The 19,867-nt window shown below is 40.0% G+C and overlaps 1 protein-coding gene across 1 annotated transcript; it reads left to right on the top strand.

The window, feature by feature from the left end:
• Positions 1-5,579: 5,579 nt before the first annotated feature.
• On the top strand, positions 5,580-19,591 carry LOC103999930 (ras-related protein RABE1c). The gene is made up of 9 exons (XM_009421833.3): positions 5,580-5,793; positions 5,890-6,036; positions 18,193-18,265; positions 18,380-18,480; positions 18,575-18,640; positions 18,726-18,823; positions 18,956-19,018; positions 19,092-19,184; positions 19,260-19,591. Exons 2-9 carry the CDS (start codon positions 5,964-5,966, stop codon positions 19,341-19,343), a joined length of 651 nt encoding a protein of 216 aa, XP_009420108.1. The 5' UTR covers positions 5,580-5,793; positions 5,890-5,963; the 3' UTR covers positions 19,344-19,591.
• The last annotated feature ends 276 nt before the right edge of the window (positions 19,592-19,867 follow it).

Raw genomic sequence — 19,867 nt, 5'->3', positions numbered from 1 at the left:
TCGAGATTCAACAAGTTGCAGTTTGTCTTTCCATCGACCAAAGGGAGCTGCTTGGAGAACACAGAGGTGTTGAAGTATGGGGTCGAAAGGGGCGAGGAATTGACGACGAGTCCAGAGGAACTTAGCTACCCAAAATCAAGCATCAACTAGAATGGAGGTGGACTCGGAGGAGTGCCACAGAGACATATCCACAAAGACATATATCTATGGGCATGGTAGCGCCATGGTACCATAGAGGCAGGACTTTCGTGAAAGTCATTGATCCTTTGTTCTCATGGAGGGAGAGCGCTTGGTCGTGAAAGGGGTTGATGAGATGGAGCATGCAAAGGCAAACTCTAAGTACCGAGACAAGGTTGAAGGGCAGAGGCCAAGGAACTTTGTAAGACCGGTGTCAACAAGCTTCTCATCAAGATAGCCGAAAGTGAAGGACTTCGGGTCATGCAAGAGTGCACGACCAATGAACGAAGCAGACAGTATGTGGTGTTGTACCTTTGCTACTCGGTGGAGTAGGCGATCGGGTTGATGGAGAAGACGGTACAATCCTAGAGGCCACCAAATCTATTAGAGAATTATTCCAAGTTGGGGTGAAAACTTTTTGTATTCCAGAAGTTCGATAGCATTGAGAAGGTGAATCACAGTAGCTAACTCAATGCAAGGAGTGCAAACACTTCGAGTGCTTCAGAAGTGTGGGCAAAGAGCAGGCGAAGGTCAGTAACCAGCTCGATGCATGGAATACAACTCTTGAAGAGATGGGCGAAGTCAAGTAATCATTGTCTTCTCAACTCTTAAGAGAATGGGTGAAACCAAGTACCCCAATGCTCTTATCTATCCAACAGAGGAGCCCTGCACAGGTTCAAAGACCATTCGAAAATAATAGTTGTCAAATCCTCATCAATGGTGATTAGTGCTATTGAGAGTAGATTATCCGCTTCATTTCCCAATAGAATACCAATCGAAAGCAGAAGTGATATGAATCTACTTGGAAGTGACAACTAAATGAAAGAAGAGTCGATAGACATTTTGTGGAGAAGGACCCAAAACTTCGAAAGTTTACGAGGCGATGCTCGTTAAAGCTCCAACAAGAATCCACCCAGTTCAAGCAGCATGTTGTATTTGAGAGACTAGCGCATAGTAAGGATGGTCTTTTCCTTCATCTAGAGGATCCGTAGGAATCAACAAGGATCAACACAACTCAGCCAACCTCACACTAGAGTTAAAGTCATTGGTGAGTTGAAATAGGATAGCGGATCAAAAGTTCGACTACTCAACAACAGCAATAGAGAGCAATTGGGAGCCAAGAGGCGTATTGCAGCTGGTGAAGAAAATTGAAGACTCAGCAAAGGCGAGGAGTTATAGTGTTGGCAAAAGGCTTCGACGAGGACGTTAAATGAATAAGTGGGGGAGAATGTCATGGACAAAGTTCTAAACATGATGTTTGATGTAATACTTATATATGTCCATTTCTTTTGGTTTGTTCATGCTTTGCACAGCATGTAGAGGGATGGTCAAAGCCTTAAAAGCCCTATTTTAGTTGGGTTTGGTAGCCTTCTTAGGCTTATAAATAAAGGTTGTGTCCTGTGGACACTTGTGAGAGATATTCGGTCTGTAGTGGACCATTTTGACCCTTTGTTGTATAACTATTTAGAGCTTGTAAAGTCTGTTTATAATTTGCATTGTCTATGAAGTGTTTCCTGGAATGTTTGCTTGTGGATATTGAGTGAGGCGCTTTCTCTAACCCGTTTTCTCTTTTGTAGGTCCTAAGGGACCATGGGAGGTTTCAGGGAGGCTGACCTTTACGGACGGACACGCAAGGGTGCCACATGACTTAGGCAAAACCAATTAAATCCGTGATAGTAGGTCAGAATGATCGAACCACTATAAATCTGCTATGCTCTTTTCCTTTGTTGCTTACTTTTATTGCTTACTTAGCTACTCACTTCACTTTATATTATTTTAAGTCAAACTTAAACACTTTCTAATACGGGTTTTATTGAAATGATTTTATTGAATGAGATTTTTGAATCGACATAACTTTTACGAAAGTACTAATTTACCCTCTCCTCTTAGTGTCGATTTCGATCCTAATAGATTGGATTCTCATGCCAGCCTTTAGAATTGATGATACCATGCTATGATAATATGAACCTTGAGTTGTGTGTGCTAAAATTTTATGGAAGTTAAATCATTTTAAAATAGTCTTACCAATTATTGACCTTGAGTTGTGTATATTGCTTCTTTTCCTTTATGTTAACATCATCAATTATTGTCTGTTTAACTGATTATGGAAGATAGGCTTATGAATTAATACCAATAACTTTAGGTGCTAATCTCTTGCTAAGTCTTCTCATGAAATCTCATATGTTATCCTACCTCATGCTACAAATCCTACTCAACTAAGGAGGAGACACAATTGGTTGCCTCGGTCCTCATCCGGAAACCCTATGGTCCAAACCCACTACCATAATCATTTTCCTATTTTTAGTCAAGTCATTGATATCTCATTACCTCATACATACATTAATTTCCCAATAATGCAAGGATATCAACTGTAAGATGTAGGTGTACATCATCATCGTGACCCTCATATTGACTTTTTATATTGTAACTTCTCTTAAAATGTTGTACAGATACCCACCAGCTAAATATTGTTTTGGCCAAGTGATTTCTCCATCCTGACCTGGTCACAATGAATATACTATCAATAATGATGGTTGGTGTCTAAATGACAGACATCATTCCAAGCCTGATCATATGTCTGTTCCTTTGATCCCATTTACTTATAAATATTTATCAAATTAACAAACTATAATTAACCCTATTTACCCTTAAATTTGAAATAACAAGTTATGATTATGTCTAATTAACCTAATTTGGCACTAAAAATATATGATTGTCTAATTAATGATTGATCTTAGTCATCATTAACGAGATAGAACGGGGCTAATATGGATCTACTCATCATTAATATCACTAATTATAGATTAAAAATATAATTGTAACTAATTAGCCATAGTTTGCATCTAAAAAATGTGAATGACCTAATCACCGTTAACTAGAAAGAATGGTACTAGTATAGATCTAATATGGATGTGATCATTATTAATGTCACTAATCACATAGTCAAAAATTTATGATTATATCTAGTTAGCCTTAATTTGGTACTAAAAATATATGGTTGACCCTAATCATAATTAACTATATATAATAATACTAAAATAGATCTAATCATCACTAATACCACTAATCACAAAATTAAAAAGTTATGATTATGTCTAATAGCCCTAATTTGTATCTAAAAACATGTGAAAGACCCTAACCATCATTAATTAGATAGAACAGTGCTAATATGGATGTAATCATTATTAATGCCACTAATTATATATTTTAAAAGCTACAGTTATGTCTAGTTAGCCCTAAATTGATACTAAAATATGTGATTGACCCTAATCATCATTAACTAGATAGAATGCTTCTATAATGTATATAGTAGGGATCTAATCATCAATAATACTACTAATAACATAATTAAAAAGTCATAATTATGCCTAACCAACACCTTTGTTTTAAAAGAGGTACAACAAAAAATATATCTGATGAAATTTCAAACTCTCAACATAAGAGGATCTGGTATACCAACACCAGATCAATATTTGAAGTGTAAACAAACTGCTAAGAAATACTATTATGCTTACGTGAAATCTACTACAGGTAAAAAAATGTTGAACGAGGCTTCGAATCCTTAATCTTTGATAAATTAGTTTGATACATCACAAACAGACTAACATTTAAGGTTTAAAAACTTATTGATTTAACTTTTATAGATCTTCACAAACAATAAAGTATTAATTGGATTGGTTGCATAAGTTGGAAAGAGACAATGATTTGTCAATATTACAAAAATCTAGACTTGGAGGAAGAAAACCTAGAATTCGATTCTACTATGGATTTAGAGAACAATAATGGGAATGGATAAATCTAAATAGCAGAACATAAATCCATATGACAAAGGGCGAGAACAACAATCATCTATATATAGGAAATATGATTATCCATCTATACTTAGCTAATACTCAAATATTTGATGAGTATAGTTTAAGAATTTTAGTAATTGCTCCTGTAAATATATTACACAAATTGATTAAAATTAAATATTAAAATAAAAATAATTGAGCTTCTCCATAAAGCATAAGTAATGTATGATCCAAAACTCTTTAATATTGATGGATCCTTGAGGCCACCTAAATAAGCTTGAGGGACATTATGAATGACTTTTGTAATAAGTTTGGCTTGTGTCTAACTCTCGGTGCATTCATTGTCTCCGAGATGTAGTAGGATGATATGGAAACTCCTCTATATCCATAATCATATATTCACATTATAATATGAGAGATGTTAATAACTCTATTATCATGACAAACAAACACTAGGAAGATATAGTGTTAAAAATACTCAAAAGATGCATATACTAGATAGTATTAAAAAAAGTATATAATATGCATATTTTAGATGGTCTTGATAATGTCTCGAATATAAGTACTTGAGACATTATAAAAGAGGCCCAAAAAAATATATATTTTGTGCCATGTCTTCCTCCTAGAATCAGTCATCTCAATAGAATTGAACTAGTGAGGTTTGTAGAATCATGAAGGTCATTTCTTATGTGTTAGAAAGGCATAAGAGGGGTTGATGATTAGCGTTAGAGGAGGTCGGCGACAATAGCATTCATAGTTAACAAAGTCAATAGCAAATGAAGGAGTGGAGTGGGGTGATGATCAATAGCAAAGAGTGCAAGCTAGGGGAGCATTGGTGATAGAGAGCATAGGTTGAGGGCGATGATCAATGATAAGGAGTGCGGGCTGAGGGAGCATCAGTGGCACATAGCATGGGCTAGGGGGCGATGATCAACACAAGGAGCCTGGGCTAGAGGGTAGCGAATGGTGGGGATCATGACTAGGGGATGGTAGGAAGTGTATGCTAAAGATGACGATCAACAATAATGAACGAGTTGGGAGAGTGTCGACGATAGCAAGATGCATAGGTGACCGTCACACGAGTTGTGAGAAAGGTAAAAAAATAAAGATAAAATCAAAATTAGTGAGATTATAAATAATAAAATATTATTTTATTAACTTTACAGAGATTATGAGCAGTAAAAAGAGTTGTCAATAGTTAAAAAAAAGGGCTATACAGTGACCTTGTAATAAAAGAGTCATAGGACTTTGCTACCACTACAATAATTCAACTTGTTTTTTATTACTATATGCCGTGTATGATTTGTTCACAAATAAGATATATGAGAGGTCAACGTCGGAACATTAATAACTCCCCTTTCATTGATGCTTCCAGGCCATCAAAATCCATAATTCTATGATTTGCTTATTTTCAATCAAGTAAATGAAGAAGTAATAACACTGTAATGTTCTCAATTTAATTGAATTAAGTCGCCCGTGAAATTAATGTCAAAAAAGATTGTGGTTGACGCTTGGATATTTTGGTAATTGCTCCAATCATCATTCGGCGGTAAGTGCACTAGAAGGTCAGCGGATGTAAAAGCTGAATTAGAAGGCGGGGGGCCACGACAGAAGCGGTGGGTTTGGGGGAAGGAAGGGAGGTTACCCACACCGTCCAGTGTATGTACCGTGCGCCCAGAAGAGGTCGAGGGCGACGGATCCGTCATCGTCTCTCCGCCATTTGAAATAGAAAAGATCACGAATTTTTCTTTCTCCCTTCTCTCCCCCGCCGAACCCACTCGTTCCTCTTGATCATTGTTATCCTTGTTCTTGCCAGAACCTGGTATGTCTTCCCTGTCAATCTAATGCTTCCTCCTTTTATAGTTTTCTCAGTTTTCCCTTGATGATCCTCGTATTTTGTCTTGTTGTTGATCTGAAGAGGCCGATCCTTGATCGAGCCACCAGATTAGGGATTTTGGCCCCGTGGATTCGTGCTGCTCGTTTTGATTTGCCATGGCGGCTCCTCCTCCTAGGGCTCGGGCGGACTACGATTACCTCATAAAGCTTCTCCTGATCGGCGACAGCGGTTAGGGTTTGATTACTGTTTTTCGGTTGTTTCATTTGGTTCGGTTGGTTTGTAAGGCGACATATCTGAAGCTTTAATTTGAGGGTTTCCCTGGATTCATGACTGTGGTTTTGTTAAATCTTTCCGAAATGTTCCTTATCAAGAACTTTATTAGTGTCGGTGCACAGCGAAAAGATAGGTGGTTATTAAGTTTTTGAGAGTGACAAATTGCGTTTCGTAGCTAATGCCATCAAAACAATAATTCATTTGGTGACTATCACTGAAATGCTATTATTTTTTGCTATACGATGGATATTTTATATTTCCTCCATTACTGGAGTGGTCAATGTAACGATCTAGTTTCTTGGAGGCACCAGGTCATTACTTCGATTCATCAAAGGCTATTTGTTGAACTTTTTCTACTTTATTATCAGAATATGCAATATCAGGTTGTTATTCCAGTACCATTTCAAACTACATTTTCTAGTCAATCTAAATATCTGGAGATAGATCATTTGGCCTCATTAGTAAACATTACATACTGACGATGCTCATTGTAATTCTGGTGGATATCCCAAAACCTTACTGCTATTTATCTACTAGAATTAGTGGTATTTGATATGCTTATGAATCACTAGTAAAACATAAATCATGGGTATTCCATTTTTTATATGTCAAGAAACTTGGTGTTTACATTGTTTTGGGTTGGTATTCTTTTCTGTGTATAACGGAGGAAAAACTGGGTTATGATGGTTTGTTGCTAGAGGTGAAAGTGACAATCTCAAGAAAACAAAATTTATCAAACGTTGGAGCCTTGTAGATTTCTAAGAGCCTGAAGGAGTTTATATTGTCATTTTGAGGATGTACTAGTCCATTTTATGATCATGTTTATTTCTTTTACGATGTTTTTCTATATTCATTTCTGAAATTTGAGGCATTAGAGATTTACAGTCATTACATTTCTACTGTGTTCTATATCACTCCTCTATTTGGCCTTGATTGAATCATCCATATTTTTATTGAAATGAATTCTCATTCTAACTATTGCAGAGTCTATTTGCTCAGTTCAGTGTATTGAATTTTGTGATTGGGTGCATAATTTAACACCATAGCATTCAATAGTTTTTGAAGTCGACCATTTCTGCTTTATTAATCTGACTTGTGTAGTTTTGACTTGAGTTTGACAAATGGAAACTTAGTAAAGCATAAACAGATTAGTAAATTGATCTGCATTCGGGCATTAACATTAGTAGCATGAGCATCAATTGAGTTACTCATCATTTCATTCAGGGTTTTGACAAATACTCGTTTATAGAAAACATGAAATCTTTTGTTTTATTAGGCTTTAAATTCTAGTAAACAAACATTTCTTCTTAAGAGTTTGCTTTTGCACACTCATGATCTACAAGTTCAAACTTCTATGCGGTAGCATCTATGTTACATATTCTCTTTGACCAAAATAAGCCATCTATGATCTTCAAGACTCTGAGAGTAGTCTATCTTTTCTTGTTGAGTTACTCATCATTAAATTTGGGGTTTTGACAAATTCTCATTTATAGGGAACATGAAAACTTTTGTTTTATTAGGCTTTAAATTCTAGTAAACAAACTTTTCTTCTTAAGACTTTGCTTTTGCACACTTATTATCTACAAGTTAAAACTTCTATGCAGTTGCATCTTTGTTACATATTCTCTTTGACCAAAATAAGCCATCTATGATCTTTAAGACTCTGAGAGTAGTCCATCTTTTCTTGTTTCTCCCAAGGGCTGATGCACTCCCTATACAAACACCTTGAAATGCAAGGATAGTAATGCAGTTTAAATTTAAGACAATTGGAGTAGCAACTGAAATAGATTATGGACTTAAAAGACCAAATAATATTTTCTTCAAATAAAGAACATTCACAATGAATTTAATTAAACTAGTTAAGTAATCTGTTAATTGTTTCAATAAAATAACTCGTACCAAAAATACTATATTATTTCAAGGAAAAAGTAATGTTCTGTTTAGGAATCTGTAATAGTCATTAATCTCTTATCTATGAAGCATTATGTGCACATAAATTTAAAGCTAAAATTCTTAAAGAAAGTGCCTTCGGTTAGGAGATTAATTTTGATATTAATGTGGTGTAGATGGATAGACCTTGCCTTAAATTAGCCTAAGACAGTCAAGAAGGTTCTCCTCAATTGCTTATCTCTATGAACCAATCTCCTATGACCTAATATAAGTGCCTTCAAAGCATGGGGCAATGTATTTTCAATAACATACAAAAAAAAAAAAGAGATGATAGTAAAATACTATGAAATGAAGAAATTAGTAATTGTAAAGAAATCAAGACATAGGACAAGGTAGAGCAAAGTTCCTTGCTTCTAGAGAGGCTCAAAAGCTGACCATTCCCCCCCGTAAGACCTGGTTGCTACCCTTTTTATTTAGTTTGGTCAGAAAACAAATAGCATTCTACTTAGCTGGTTACAGTTAGTAGATAAATTCATCTCAATTAAGAAATCAAAACCATCAAATTTGGCCATATGAAAGTAATTATAGATCAAATAATTGACCCAATAAGAGATAAAAACTTGCTAAATATGACCCTAAAATGAAAAAAACATTCTATTGAAAGATTTAGCTTCGATCTAATTGTCTCAATTAGAACATTAATTAAAAATAACAATTGTGTGTATAATGTAAAAACCCCTACATTTAAGTGTTAAAGAAAACCGAGGATTGAATCCTACTTGTACCAATATTTATTAATCATTTTCCCGGTCCGATCAAATACTGATATAGCATATGGGTTAATATTGGTAAAGTAACATTTATTCTGAATTTTTTATTATTTTGTATAATGATATTTAGCGTTCTAGGCCAACTGCCATCTTTGAGTTGCAAGCTGTACTCGAGATGAACCACCATATTTGTTCGGTTTTCTTTTGATACTTCATATGTCAGAGATAATAATTGCCTTGATAAATGCTTGAAGTTGAATTGTCCTTAGTTAGTTCTGGTTTTATAAATAGTACCTGAGCCTTCATTACTTCGCCATTGCATACCTTAGGACGTTTAAGGACAAATTCCCAACCTTGTCACTTCTTTAGTTCTTATTTTTCTCTTGCTCGTCCTTTCTACACATTGGCTAAGCCATGGCTCCTGAGAGAGATGAATTCGAGACTGTGATAACCCTTAGTTGTTATACTTGCCAAACCCTTCTAGTTTTTGAGGGGTTGAGTAGTTCATTTCTCTCTCTTCTAACCTTGAGGGACAAGAAGCCGAGGTAGCTTCTCCATCCACCTTAGCAAGGAACATTGACCTTGGGATAATGAGCTCCTCCTTCACAGGATGTCTATCCTGAGAAGACACATGTATAACACAGGAAGACCTGCAAAGATTCAGGATAATTTTTTTTATTTCTATTAAGGATGAACTATGTTACCTTGGTCTAGTACTCACCCATGTTTCCAAGTACATTACTTTCTTTGTATAAACTAGGATACCTTGGATGTGAGACTTTGGTTTTTGCATAACCCTTTTATAGTAGATTGCTTTAGGTTGAACAGCTCTATTTCAGATAGTGCTGAACTCATGGCGTTATGTAGATAGTATTTATCAAGGAGTGTTAATTTAACATCTTCTCGACCTCAAAACTTTTTCAAGTCTGCTTTAGAGTGTGTCAAGTTAATAACTTGCATTATATCTTAGCTCTGGAGGGTATAAAATAATGGACAATGCTAGAAGCAATGATACGTCCTCATTGGATATCGGAAGGGCTATCTTTCAACCAACCACAAATCATTGGAATGACCGATCTACAGAGAGAGCAGGTTGAAAGGTTTGTCGATGTTTTTTCCTTAGCCATTGTATAGATCAATGAAGTTTGGCTTGTCTATGGTAGGTTGAGTCAATAAGAAGTGTCAATACTTTATGTTGCTAGTGTATCTATCAACACTTTGTACCCTTCATCTGAGTAGGGTCCTAAAGCCAATTTTGATATCATTTGATCTTGTATACTCTATCTTAGATACTTGCTTGTTCTCAAAGTATTTTAGTACATCAGCTGACTCCTTTATCCTCTGTAAATACTTGATCTTGGTTCTCAGGCTTTATGATTTTCGAGGACCTAATATACTATTAGTTGGGAGTGGTTATAAGCTATCAACTTGGAAATGGATAATTCTTTTGCCAACTTCAAGTCTGTAATAAGTGCCTTGTATCGATAGTGACTTTGAAGTCAAACTGAAGTGCATATTCTAATATCTAACTGATATCAATTTGGCTTCTCCTTGCAGCCACTATAAGAGAATACATTAGTTTTTCGATGGGCAAGTAGCATTCTTCAACCTTTTTTAGGGCATGCCAACATGGTTTACATAATAGATTGGTTTCCGAATTTTGTCACATCTCTGATTAGCATTGAGCTTGCAACATCATCTTTTGTAGATAGATGAAGATACAACTCTACTTTGGAATTTAAATTTGCTAATTGTGAAGGTGATTTTAGATAGGCTTTCAATTGGTTGAAGGCTTTTTGACATTGTTTACTCCATTAAAAATCTTTGATTTCTTTAGTGTTGGGTAAAAGGGAAGGCACCTATCCGTGGATTTAGGCAAAAACCAGCTGAGAGTTGTAATGGCACCGACCCTTGGTCTCTACTGCTCATTGTTGCCTGCATGCCATTATCTACGTGCCTATGCACCTGTTGCTCACTCTAGCTCACCAGTCCTCGATTGCCTCCTCTTCTTCTTTTCTTCATCATCATCTCCTTCTTCCTTGTTCCTCTTCTTCTTCTTCATCATCTCCTCCAGTGTACCGACATTTGGTACATCAGATCAGATCAGACTTGTACCATTCGACCATGGACTGACATGAGTCTGATAACCAAAATTGAATTCCTTGTAATAGACAAACTGTAATAGTATATCTCTTAACCTTTTTTATGTTGATATAATAGATTGATCACAAATCATATTTTGAGGTTTTTTGATACTTTTATATTGTATGTCTATGGACACATGTTGATATTTTGGTATGATATCACTTTACATGAAACTTGTTGCAAACTCTCTTGGAACGTTTAGTGCCTGTATTTATGTTATGGTAAATTATTTGATTTGTTTTGTAGGACATGATTTGACATTACTGCTGCCCTTAAGACTTGTACCAACTTCATATCACCCTCTTTTCTTGCTAACCATCATAATGACCCATCATTTCTGCCTACTATTGCTTATTATACATGTGCTCGATATGCAGTTGTAGTGTAGAGAGGTGCATATAACTTTTTAAGTTTTTTATTAGAGTACCCAAGAATATCGGGCAGCCAGTATATTTACCCATGTACTGGAACAGTGACAGTCCAATAGGTAACCATAACCGTCATCAGACTGGTATTTAAAATCTTGCTATAAGGTAAAAAAGTTTGTCATTTTATGATACGATATTTTTTAACACACATGAACAATTGATTTATCAAATTATTTTACCTTTAGTACAGTGATTTCAATAGGCGCTCGGGCCCTCGCCTAGGCACTCGGGCGAGGCGAGGCCCGAGCACCTCGCTCGAGCCCAGGCACCGGGCGCTCGCTCGAGCCCAAGCACCGGGTGCTTCGGGCGAGTGCCCGAGTTAAACCAAGCGACCGAACCAGCGTTTTAGGTCTGGTTTGGTCTCCGATGCTTTAGTTGGTTTAATCGAACCAACTAAAGCACCAATATCAACCTTCCTCTCGCGACTTCCCAACCCTAACCTCGCTTCTGCTCCTGCTCCCACTGCTTGCTGCTATCGCTACCGCTGCTTGCCGCTCCCGCTCCCGCTCCAGCTCCCGCTGCCACTGCGTGCTGTTACCACTGCCGCTGCCACTGTCGCCGCTCCCGCTGCTCGCTGCTGCTGTCATTATCGCCGCTCTGTCACGACCTTAGCTGGTTTTGCCTAAGGCGTGCGGCACCCTCGCGCGTCCGTCCGCAAAGGTCAGCCTCCCCGAAGCCTCCCATTGTCCCTTAGGACCAACAAAAGAGAGAACGGGTTAAAGAGAACGCCTCAATCGGGATCCATAAGCAAACATGTCCGAAAAACACTTCATAGACAATGTAAATTACAAACAGACTTTACAAGCTCTGAACAGTGGCACAACAAAGGGTAAAATGGTCCATTACAGACCGAAAAGCTCTCGCACGTGTCTACATGACACAACCTTTATTTACAAGCCTAAAGAGGCCACCAACCCAACTAAAATGGGACTATTAAGCCTTCGGCCGCCCCTTTACATTCTGTACAAGGCATGAACATGCCAAACGACACGGACATACATAAGCATTACATCAAACACCTTGTTTAGAAGTTTGTCCGTGACATTCTCCCCCACTTAACCCTTCGACGTCCTCGTCGAAGCCTTTGTGAACACTGCAACTCTTCGCCTTTGCTGAGTCTTCAATCTTCTGCTACAGCTACAATGCGCCTCTTGGCTCCCAGCTGCTCTCCGCTGCTGTTTTTGAGTAGTCGAACCTTTGATCCGCCATGCTGCTTCAACTCGCCAATGACTCTGACTCAGGTGTGGGGTTGGCTGAGTTGTGTTGATCCTCGTTGATTCCTGCGGATCCACTAAATGAAGGAAAAGACCATTCTTACTGCGTTAGTTTCTCAAAATTTTCACATGCTACTTGAACTGGGTGGATGCTTGTTGGAGCTTTAACGAGCATCGCCTCGCAAACTTCTGAAGTTTCGGGTCCTTCTTCCACAAAATCTGCTCATTGACTCTTCTTTCAGTTAGTTGTCGCATCCAAGTAGGTTCGCATCACTTCCGCTTTCGATTGGCATTTCGTTGGGAAATGAAGCGGACAATCTACTCTCAGTAGCACTGATCACCGTTGGTGAGGATTTGACAACTATTGTCTTCCATTATCTTCGAAGGGTCTTTGAACTTGTGCAGAGCTCCTCTGCTGGATAGATAAGAGAACTGGGGTACTCGGTTTCGCCCATTCTCTTAAGAGTTGAGAAGGCAAAGGTTACTTGACTTCGCCCGCCTCCTCGAGATTGTACTTCAAGCATCGAGCTGGTTACTGGCCTTTGCCTGCTCTTTGCTCACACTTCTGAAGTACTTGAAGTGTTTGCACTCCTTGCGTTGAGTTAGCTACTGTGATTCACCTTCTCAATGCCATTGAACTTCTGGAATGCAGGAAGTTTTCACCCCAACTTGGAGTAATTCTCTGATAGATGAGGTCGCCTCTGGGATTGTACCGTCTTCTCCATCAACCCTGCCGCCTACTCCACTGAGTAGCAAAGGTACAGCACCGCGTACTGCTTGCTTCGTTCCTTGGTCGTGCACTCTTGCATGACCCGAAGTCCTTCACTTACGGCTATCTTGATGAGAAACTTGTTGACACCGGTCTTACGAAGTTCTTCGGCCTCTGCCCTTCAGCCTTGTCTCGGTACTTGAAGATTGCCTCTGCATTCTCCACCTCCTCGGCCCCTTTCACGACCAAGCGCTCTCCCTCCATGAGAGCAAGGGATCAATGACTTTCACGGAAGTCCCGCCTCTGCGGTACCATGGCGCTGCCATGCCCATGGCACTACTATCCGTCGCCTCGCATCTCCATCCCTTTTCTTCACAATCAGTAGATATGCCTCCGTGACACTCCTCCGAGTCCACCTCCATTCTAACTGATTGCTTGATTTTGGGTAGCTAAGTCCCTCTGGACTCGTCGTCGCTTCCTCGCCCCTTTCGACCCCCTGCTTCAACACCTCTGTGTTCTCTAAGCAGTCTGTTTGGTCGATGGAAAGACAGACTGCAACTCCCATGCCTGGCCTCTGCCATCACGTTGTAGAGTTTGCACCGATTCTGTTCTCCTTAGCTTCCTTGGTAGCAACGTTCGCTTACTCGACCTTGTCCTCTGACTTGTCGGGCTCCCTTAAGCGAATATGAGCTCTGGAGCAGTCCAACTCTCCAGCTGCTTCGATCATACCTCTGCATGATCGAGTCCCTCCCATGGAACTCACTGGTACTTGCCTTCGAACTTTTCCCTTAGTGGAACACAGCCCCCATATGCTGATGACCAAGGTTTTCGTCCGATGCAAAATTCGATGCACGCACGGAAGACCCGCCTCTGCGGTACCATGGCCTTCACTCCTTGAATCCATAGCCCTTCTTGCCGTCGTGTTGTTCACCAAAGTGGAGCTCCCAGTAGCTCCGATCATACCTCCATATGATCTCATCCCTCACGGGACTATGTCGTGTGTGTCGCATTGCCACGAACTGTTCCACCACGATCCGCTGCACCATGTCGCCTCCTGGTGACATCTCTATTGCATTCTGATCCTTGTGGAATAAACTCGAATTGTGAACCCTCCATGTGTGGCCTCTGCCAATACATCGCAGGGTCTCCTCCACCTTCGATTTTGTTCGCTCCTTTGGCAATCGACCTTCATCCACCCACTCTTGGGTCACACCTAGATGAAGCACCGCTCTAGGACAGTCCGTCGCCTAGTAGCTCCCGAAGTCCACCGACTTCACTGTAATTTGTGCACCATTGTCTGGATCCTGGGCCTCTGCCCCTACCAGCACAATCTCCACTGCGCACCGCTTCCTTCATAGCAACTCGAATGGCAACACTGTGGCATATTCTTCAAGAGTACCCGCCTCTGCGTCCTCTTGCCCCGTGCTAAGGCCTTCTGATCTCAACTTCGCCTCCGCAAATTGAGTCACCTTAGTTCCTCCATCAAATGCTCCTCCGAGATAAGGTGCATGTGCCCCGAAGCTCCCTTCGTCTTTGGCACCATGCAAGATGAGTCCGCTCTGTCAAAATGAAGGACCCATGGAACAGCATGATTCTACTCCTGCCTCTGCAAGAGTTCATGTCCTTGACCTCTGTCTAGGGAAAGCACTGTGCCTCTGCTCCATGTTCCAACTTCTATGCTGGCTCCCTTCATGCGGCTTGGGTACTTCGCCAAGTTATACCCAAGTTGCTCCGCTCCTCGTTTTTGCATTGAGTCGATGGTGGCCCTCGCGCCCACCATTCCACGGGTCAACCCTCCCTTGAGTCCGATCTCCATATCGACTCCAAGTATGCCTCCATTTGAGTTGCTTTGGGTCGCTCCCCCACTTGATCTCGCAATGCATCCACCCATGCATTCTCTCGAGCGAGATCATGTGACAACTCCTCGCTGCTTGCTCGGTCCATTGAGCTTCGTGGAGTTGTTGTTTGTGAGGTACTCCTCCTCAACATATGAAGTCCGTCTCACATGATTCTCCCTCTGGAGAGCTGAGACTTATCCCTCCTGGATAACTGTCCTGTTGGAGCAACATCTCTCTTCGTTTCGGAGACCACCATCCCTTTGGACTACTCCGATCTGCTGAACAAACTGTGCATTGTTCTGCCTCTTGCAAACGCACTTGCTAGATTGCGCCTCCACGTCAATACAGCCACCGCTGCACCCCTCAAGGCCTAGCAACATGCTGAACTCGTTGCACACTTCAGCCTCCTCCGGACGTATCCTTCGCAAGTCGAAGAGAAAGTTTCAATGCTCCATGGCGCCGAGTCTCGACCGCCTTGGGATGGCCACGAACAATCCATCGTCCGCATACAAGCCCATGCATGAGTACCGAATTCTTCGAGTTAGCAATTCCCCTCACCTCTGTGAGCTTTGCACAACTCTTTCGGTCACTGAGCAACTCATTCCACTTTGCATGGTCTCGTCCTTTGCCAAGCGCCTCGCTTGCCTTGAGCACCATCAAGTAAAGTTGTCAACGTTGAGCCGTAGCTCAAATTCAGCCATCCCAACCTTTGTGCGCTCCAAATTCTTCCAAGCTTGCCTGTTCTCGTGGTGCCTCTTGCGCGAAGGGTTGGCCATTCCTCTAAATGCCAATCTCAGATGCCCGCTCCTCTGAGCGACTCTTTTTCCTACATCTCCATGCCCGTTTTCCCTCAAACGGTCGCGCGTGTGCTGACTGCCCTCAACGCAGCCCCGCTAGGTCCCCCACGTTTGCATGTCAAGTGTTTCTATGAGTGCTTGTCCCGCTCTGATACTATATGACACGGACTTATCTGGTTTTGCCTAAGGCGTGCGGCACCCTCGCGCGTCCGTCCGCAAAGGTCAGCCTCCCCGAAGCCTCCCATTGTCCCTTAGGACCAACAAAAGAGAGAACGGGTTAAAGAGAACGCCTCAATCGGGATCCACAAGCAAACATGTCCGAAAAACACTTCATAGACAATGCAAATTACAAACAGACTTTACAAGCTCTGAACAGTGGCACAACAAAGGGTAAAATGGTCCATTACAGACCGAAAAGCTCTCGCACGTGTCTATATGACACAATCTTTATTTACAAGCCTAAAGAGGCCACCAACCCAACTAAAATGGGACTATTAAGCCTTCGGCCGCCCCTTTACATTCTGTACAAGGCATGAACATGCCAAACGACACGGACATACATAAGCATTACATCAAACACCTTGTTTAGAAGTTTGTTCGTGACAGCTCGCCGCTCCCGCTCCCGTTGCCGCTGCTCATTGCTACCGTTGTCGCTGCCGCTGTCGTCGCTCGCCGCTCCCGCTCTCATCGCTCGCCGCTCTCGCTGCTTGTCGCTCTCATTGCTTGCCTCTCCCGCTCTCGCTGCTCGCCGCTACTGCTATCACTACCACTGTCGCCGCTCTCGTTCTCGCTATCGTTGCTCTCAAGCAGCAGCCTTGGTCTTCCTCTTACTCACATTCTTCTCACTTCGATAGTATACTGTTAATAATGTATTAACAGTATGCTGCTAACTGTATACTAGTAACAGTATTTTTATTTATTAGATTAATAATATGTTATTTTGATTTTAATACTGTTAATTTTTATTTATTTGAAATTATTGTTATTGTTTTGAATTTTGAGACTTTCTGTTAATGTGATATTGTGATTTCACAATATTTTAGTAATTTAATATCATATTTTTATTTAAATAATTATATTTATTAATTATATTTATTAATTATATTATATATTTTTATATTTTAGCGTTTGGCTTCGCTCAGGTGAGTGCCTAGGCGAGCGCCTAGCGCCTCGGGCGTTTTTGGACCTTGGTGCCTTTTGGCACCTAGCGTTTTTTAAATCACTGCTTTAGTGGTGTTTGTTTCTAGAAGTCTTGGCATGTTGCATATTAAACTATAGCTTTTACCATTACATTGGGGCCAACACTATATACTTTTTGGCTAGCCCTATGTCCCGGGTGTTTTACCTGGAACAAAACAGTCATGCTTTTCCAATTCCTGGAGGTGGATGGAGCGTGATATGGCAGTATTTTTGGGCATTTATTTTAAATGGGAAGTTATAATGCTGTTAAGGATGGCTGTCGGATGGAAGTCTTGGTGGCCTTGAGAACTCTTACAACTACAAGTTGGTGAATTCCTATCTCTAGCAAAGTCTTGAGTTTGTCCATAATGTGCCTTATTGGACGTCCTGATTCAACTATGACAGGTGCGAGGGGATTGGATGCAGAGGAAAACAACCCACCCTTTCCAGAATAGGAGGGTGGGGTGTTGGTCACAAGTGGGCTGTAGACAACTCTTGTCTTTCAAGACAGGAGGTGGTAAGACATCTGGACGCATGGCAGTATGTGGCTATCAGCTGTCAATCACTGAAGAGATCGACTGTTTAAAGAGAGCAAGAGGTTTTTAAGGGGTATTTAGGTCCATTATCTAATGCAGTATAATTCTATTATGGAAAGATTTATTAGTAGCCAATAAAAGAGGGCTATTTCTGAACTGATAAGTTCTTTATTGGAGTAATAAAGTTATACCAAAATTTTTCTTCTTCTATTCTCTCTCTGTTCTCTCCCCTTCCATTGAAAATTTCTCTTGATAATATTTTCGCTCAATATAAGGTGATAATTACAGTACATATATGAGTGGCACAAGTTAAATTAGTATATCAAATGCTCAATGAAGAGCTTGGTTGTTGAGATTTGAAACTTCTGCCATTTTTAGCAGAAATTATCTTCTTGAGATGCAGAATGACACAAGTTAAATTATTATGCTAAAGCATATGGTATAAAGAGAACAGATATTATTGTCACATTGCAAACTGGCAATGCACTTGGCTGATGAGATGTGAGAAGTTTGCCATAAATTATAAATTCCATCTTCTTGAGATTCTCTAATTCTATATCATGTTTCTTAGTTGATTTTGTGCAACGTGAAATGATAATTTTTAGGTGTTGGGAAGAGCTGCCTTCTTTTGCGTTTCTCGGATGGTTCCTTCACCACCAGTTTTATTACCACAATTGGGTGGGTGTAGTTTCAAGGAATGACAATTTATATTTGCTTGTTTGTAATTGGATTCTTAATCTAATTTTAGTAGTGTTCTCTGGTTTTAATGTCTATTGGTTGATATTTGTGCAGCATTGATTTCAAGATAAGAACAATTGAGCTGGATGGCAAGAGGATTAAGCTGCAGATTTGGGACACAGCTGGTCAGGAACGCTTTCGAACTATCACAACTGGTATTTTTCTTATTGCTTTTGATGTTGGACTATGTGCAATATATGTTGTCTAAACTTTAATATGGTAACCAATTCATCATTTTTTTCCTTTCAGCTTACTATCGAGGGGCTATGGGCATTTTGCTTGTGTATGATGTAACTGATGAATCTTCTTTCAATAGTAATCATCTTCTTTGTACTCTCACTTGAGTTCTGCCTTTGCTTGTTCTCTTATGCTGCTTTCCTCTGTGCATGGTAACACACAGACATCAGGAACTGGATTCGTAACATTGAACAGCATGCTTCTGATAATGTTAATAAAGTTCTGGTTGGTAACAAGGCTGATATGGATGAAAGTAAAAGGGTATGTTTTACTGGGTTCCACCTCCAAAATTTGGTTTGTATATCTTTTAGGGCACTAGTTCATCAAAGCCTTTGCTGTCTCAAGAATTCTTTCTAAAAATCATTTTTGTTTCAACTGAATTGTTCCTTGCAGGCTGTGCCAACATCAAGGGGACAAGCTCTTGCTGATGAATATGGGATCAAGTTTTTTGAGACTGTCTGTGTTCTTGCTGGATTTGGCTATGTGCTAATTTATGGTAATTTTTAAACAAATGTCTGATATGTTGCAGAGTGCAAAGACAAATCTCAATGTTGAAGAAGTCTTCTTTTCAATAGCTAGAGATATCAAGCAGAGACTGGCAGAAAGTGATACAAAATCTGAGGTAGAAGCAACCTTTTCCTACGTCAAAATAGCACGACTCCCAAGTGTGAAGATATAATAAGTTATCTTGCTGCAGGATCGGATGATCAAGATAAACAAACCAGATCAGACCGCCGCTGACGGTACTGCTGCAGTGAGATCATCATGCTGTGGTTCCTAAGGGAATAAATTGGTGGTGGTGGCGTTGTTTTTTGGCAGCAGCGACAGGTGGGTTCAATGTTGCCTCACTTGGGAACTATTTTGCTTGTTATAGGTACACAAAAAATTCATGACAATGATGATAGTGCTTGTATCTCCAATCCTTCCATTCTTTGAAACTTTGACTAGCCATAACTGTCTTCTTTCGGTAAGTGGGAAACCTATGTACTAGTTATATTTTTGGGATTTATGGAACCCCTATTCATTCGTTGTGACTGTGTACTGATAAGCTTTCTTCATTGTGGGTTGGATTTGTCACCTTAGGATAAACTTATGCTAGGTTGTTAAAAAATTTCATCTTATTTCTAGAGAATATGGCAACAAGTGTTATCGTTTAACTTTTAGAACAAGCTTATTAATGTTGGATGACTTTGTCAGATTTGTAAACATGGGCTTTGTTTAGCTCTTCTATTCTACAGTAGATCCCATGTCCTTAATGTCTCATTGACTACTTTGTATTAACTCGATCGATGCTTATTCTTTTGA

Source organism: Musa acuminata, chromosome BXJ1-8 (genome assembly GCF_036884655.1).
Source record: "Musa acuminata AAA Group cultivar baxijiao chromosome BXJ1-8, Cavendish_Baxijiao_AAA, whole genome shotgun sequence".
Lineage (NCBI taxonomy): Eukaryota > Viridiplantae > Streptophyta > Magnoliopsida > Zingiberales > Musaceae > Musa > Musa acuminata.
Note: the sequence above shows the minus strand (reverse complement) of the source record. Positions and strands in the feature narration are given on the sequence as shown.

Coding starts and splice junctions, on each gene's coding strand:
- LOC103999930 (XM_009421833.3), top strand. CDS start 5,964: ATGGCGGCTCCTCCTCCTAGGGCTCGGGCGGACTACGATTACCTCATA. Junction 18,824..18,955: donor ATATGGATGAAAGTAAAAGG/GTATGTTTTACT, acceptor TGTTCCTTGCAG/GCTGTGCCAACATCAAGGGG. Junction 19,019..19,091: donor GGATCAAGTTTTTTGAGACT/GTCTGTGTTCTT, acceptor GATATGTTGCAG/AGTGCAAAGACAAATCTCAA.